This window comes from Asparagus officinalis, chromosome 5 (genome assembly GCF_001876935.1).
Source record: "Asparagus officinalis chromosome 5, Aspof.V1, whole genome shotgun sequence".
In the NCBI taxonomy this organism is placed as follows: Eukaryota; Viridiplantae; Streptophyta; class Magnoliopsida; order Asparagales; family Asparagaceae; genus Asparagus; species Asparagus officinalis.
Genome location: NC_033798.1, coordinates 123,577,053 through 123,578,796, shown reverse-complemented (window position 1 = coordinate 123,578,796; position 1,744 = coordinate 123,577,053). Strand labels below are relative to the sequence as shown.

General features: G+C 33.0%; 1 protein-coding gene across 1 annotated transcript in view; it reads left to right on the top strand.

Moving 5' to 3' along the window:
* The window catches only part of LOC109843593 (serine/threonine-protein kinase HT1), a 4,586-nt gene extending 3,145 nt beyond the window's left edge, over positions 1-1,441 (top strand). Inside the window, exon 3 of the mRNA XM_020412536.1 lies at positions 1,091-1,441. Within this exon, the coding sequence (XP_020268125.1) occupies positions 1,091-1,339 (249 nt within the window). The 3' untranslated portion in view covers positions 1,340-1,441. The remainder of the gene's footprint in view (positions 1-1,090) is intronic.

Genomic DNA, 1,744 nt, shown 5'->3' with positions numbered 1-1,744 from the left:
ATTTTGCAAAATGTTTCATTTATATCATAATATCTTAAAGATAAAATGCAGATAAATCTCCTCATCTATACCTTTAGTAGTACTTATCATCCCTCGACTTATTTAGTAGCAGTTAAAGTCCTTCAATTCATGGTGGGGAGGGGGGTCATTTGCAATTCATCCTTCTTAAAATGTCAATTCAGGGGTAATATTGTGATAACTGCTAATAAAAGAATTCAGGGGTGGTAAGTGCTATTGAAGGTATAGATGAGGGAGGTTATCTGCAATTACCCATCTTAAATTCTTAATATTACAAAAGTTTATTTGTTTGATCCATTGTTGACCTAAGCAATATCTACGAGACGAAGATCACTGTCTAGGTTTGTATCTTTATTATATCTCTTCTGCTTGGACAAATCATGTTCATTATATCTTCGACGGAGCTTAGCTTCTAAGCAAACAAATATCTTTCAACTTGAAATCCTCCTTATACTCTATTCCTGTATCTCCTATGTCAAGTTACTAGCATCTTTGGCATACCTTTCTTTTTTCGAATGCTAGACTCCAGCATTGGGAAGTTCTTATTCTCCATCTTTGACATGATTGCTTAAGAGATATATTGCTTGTATGGCTAATTTTTATAATCAATATTTGCATTCAATATCTGTATCATCTAAACATTTTGACAAATTTAAACAACTTTCATTTTGACGACGTGGGAAGTTTTAATCTGTTTGATTCAGTCATAAACAACATATCAAATCAGGAACAACATTTTCTCTAGTACAGTTGATGGAGAAAAAGTTCTCTCTTAACATTTTCATCTGATATCATCTGCTTGGTTTATAGATCTCCACAGACTACTTCATGATAACGGCGCATAAGATTTAACCTTTTGAGTCAGTTTCTAATCTGTGCCAAAATTTTTGGTACTACAAGTTTTGCTGAAATCAGTGAGCTTTGGCCTTTTTTTTTTTCTTTTTTTGAGATTATGACATTGAAAGCAAATAATTACGACTAATTTTGCAACTCCATGCGCAAGCATGGTTCAGATTTGGCAATTGGCAGTACTTTGTGCTTCTTGCTTATTATGCTTATTTTTCTTCTTCAGAACTTGAGGCCTCCTTTATCGACTACCTGTTCACCAGCACTCAACAATCTCATAAAGAAATGTTGGTCAGCAAACCCATCAAAGCGACCAGATTTCACTTATATTGTCTCAACTTTGGAGAAGATCGATGAGTGTCTCAAGGAAGGACTTCCTATTCTCGTGCACCAAGAACTCAACATCAAGAATTCTCTTCGGGGTGTCTTCAAAGGATGTGTACCAAAAGGTTCGTCTATACCCGTGCATGCTTGAATTTGAATTTATGAAATAAGATATACATATTAAATTCTTGTATAGCATCCTTTATGTGTATAAGGTACTTTAACTGTAAATTGTTGTTTTTTTTAAATTTTTTCAGCCTATTTGTTTATTACGTATTGTATAAAACAATGATATAATAATAATCAAATTTATTCATACTTTCTTTTTGCATGTTAGATCCTTCAATTCACAATTCACAATGCTTTCTCTCCTAGGTAAACTGTTAATTAAGGTTCCGTTTGGATATCGTGGTGTTTTACTTGTTTTCATGGTGTTTTTGCCAAAAACAAAACATCATGCGTTTGAAAACCATGATGTTTTTTGAGCTAAATCATCCTCAAACTAAAAACACAACACTTATTTTAAAACACCTAAAAGGTATAAGTTTGGTGTTTT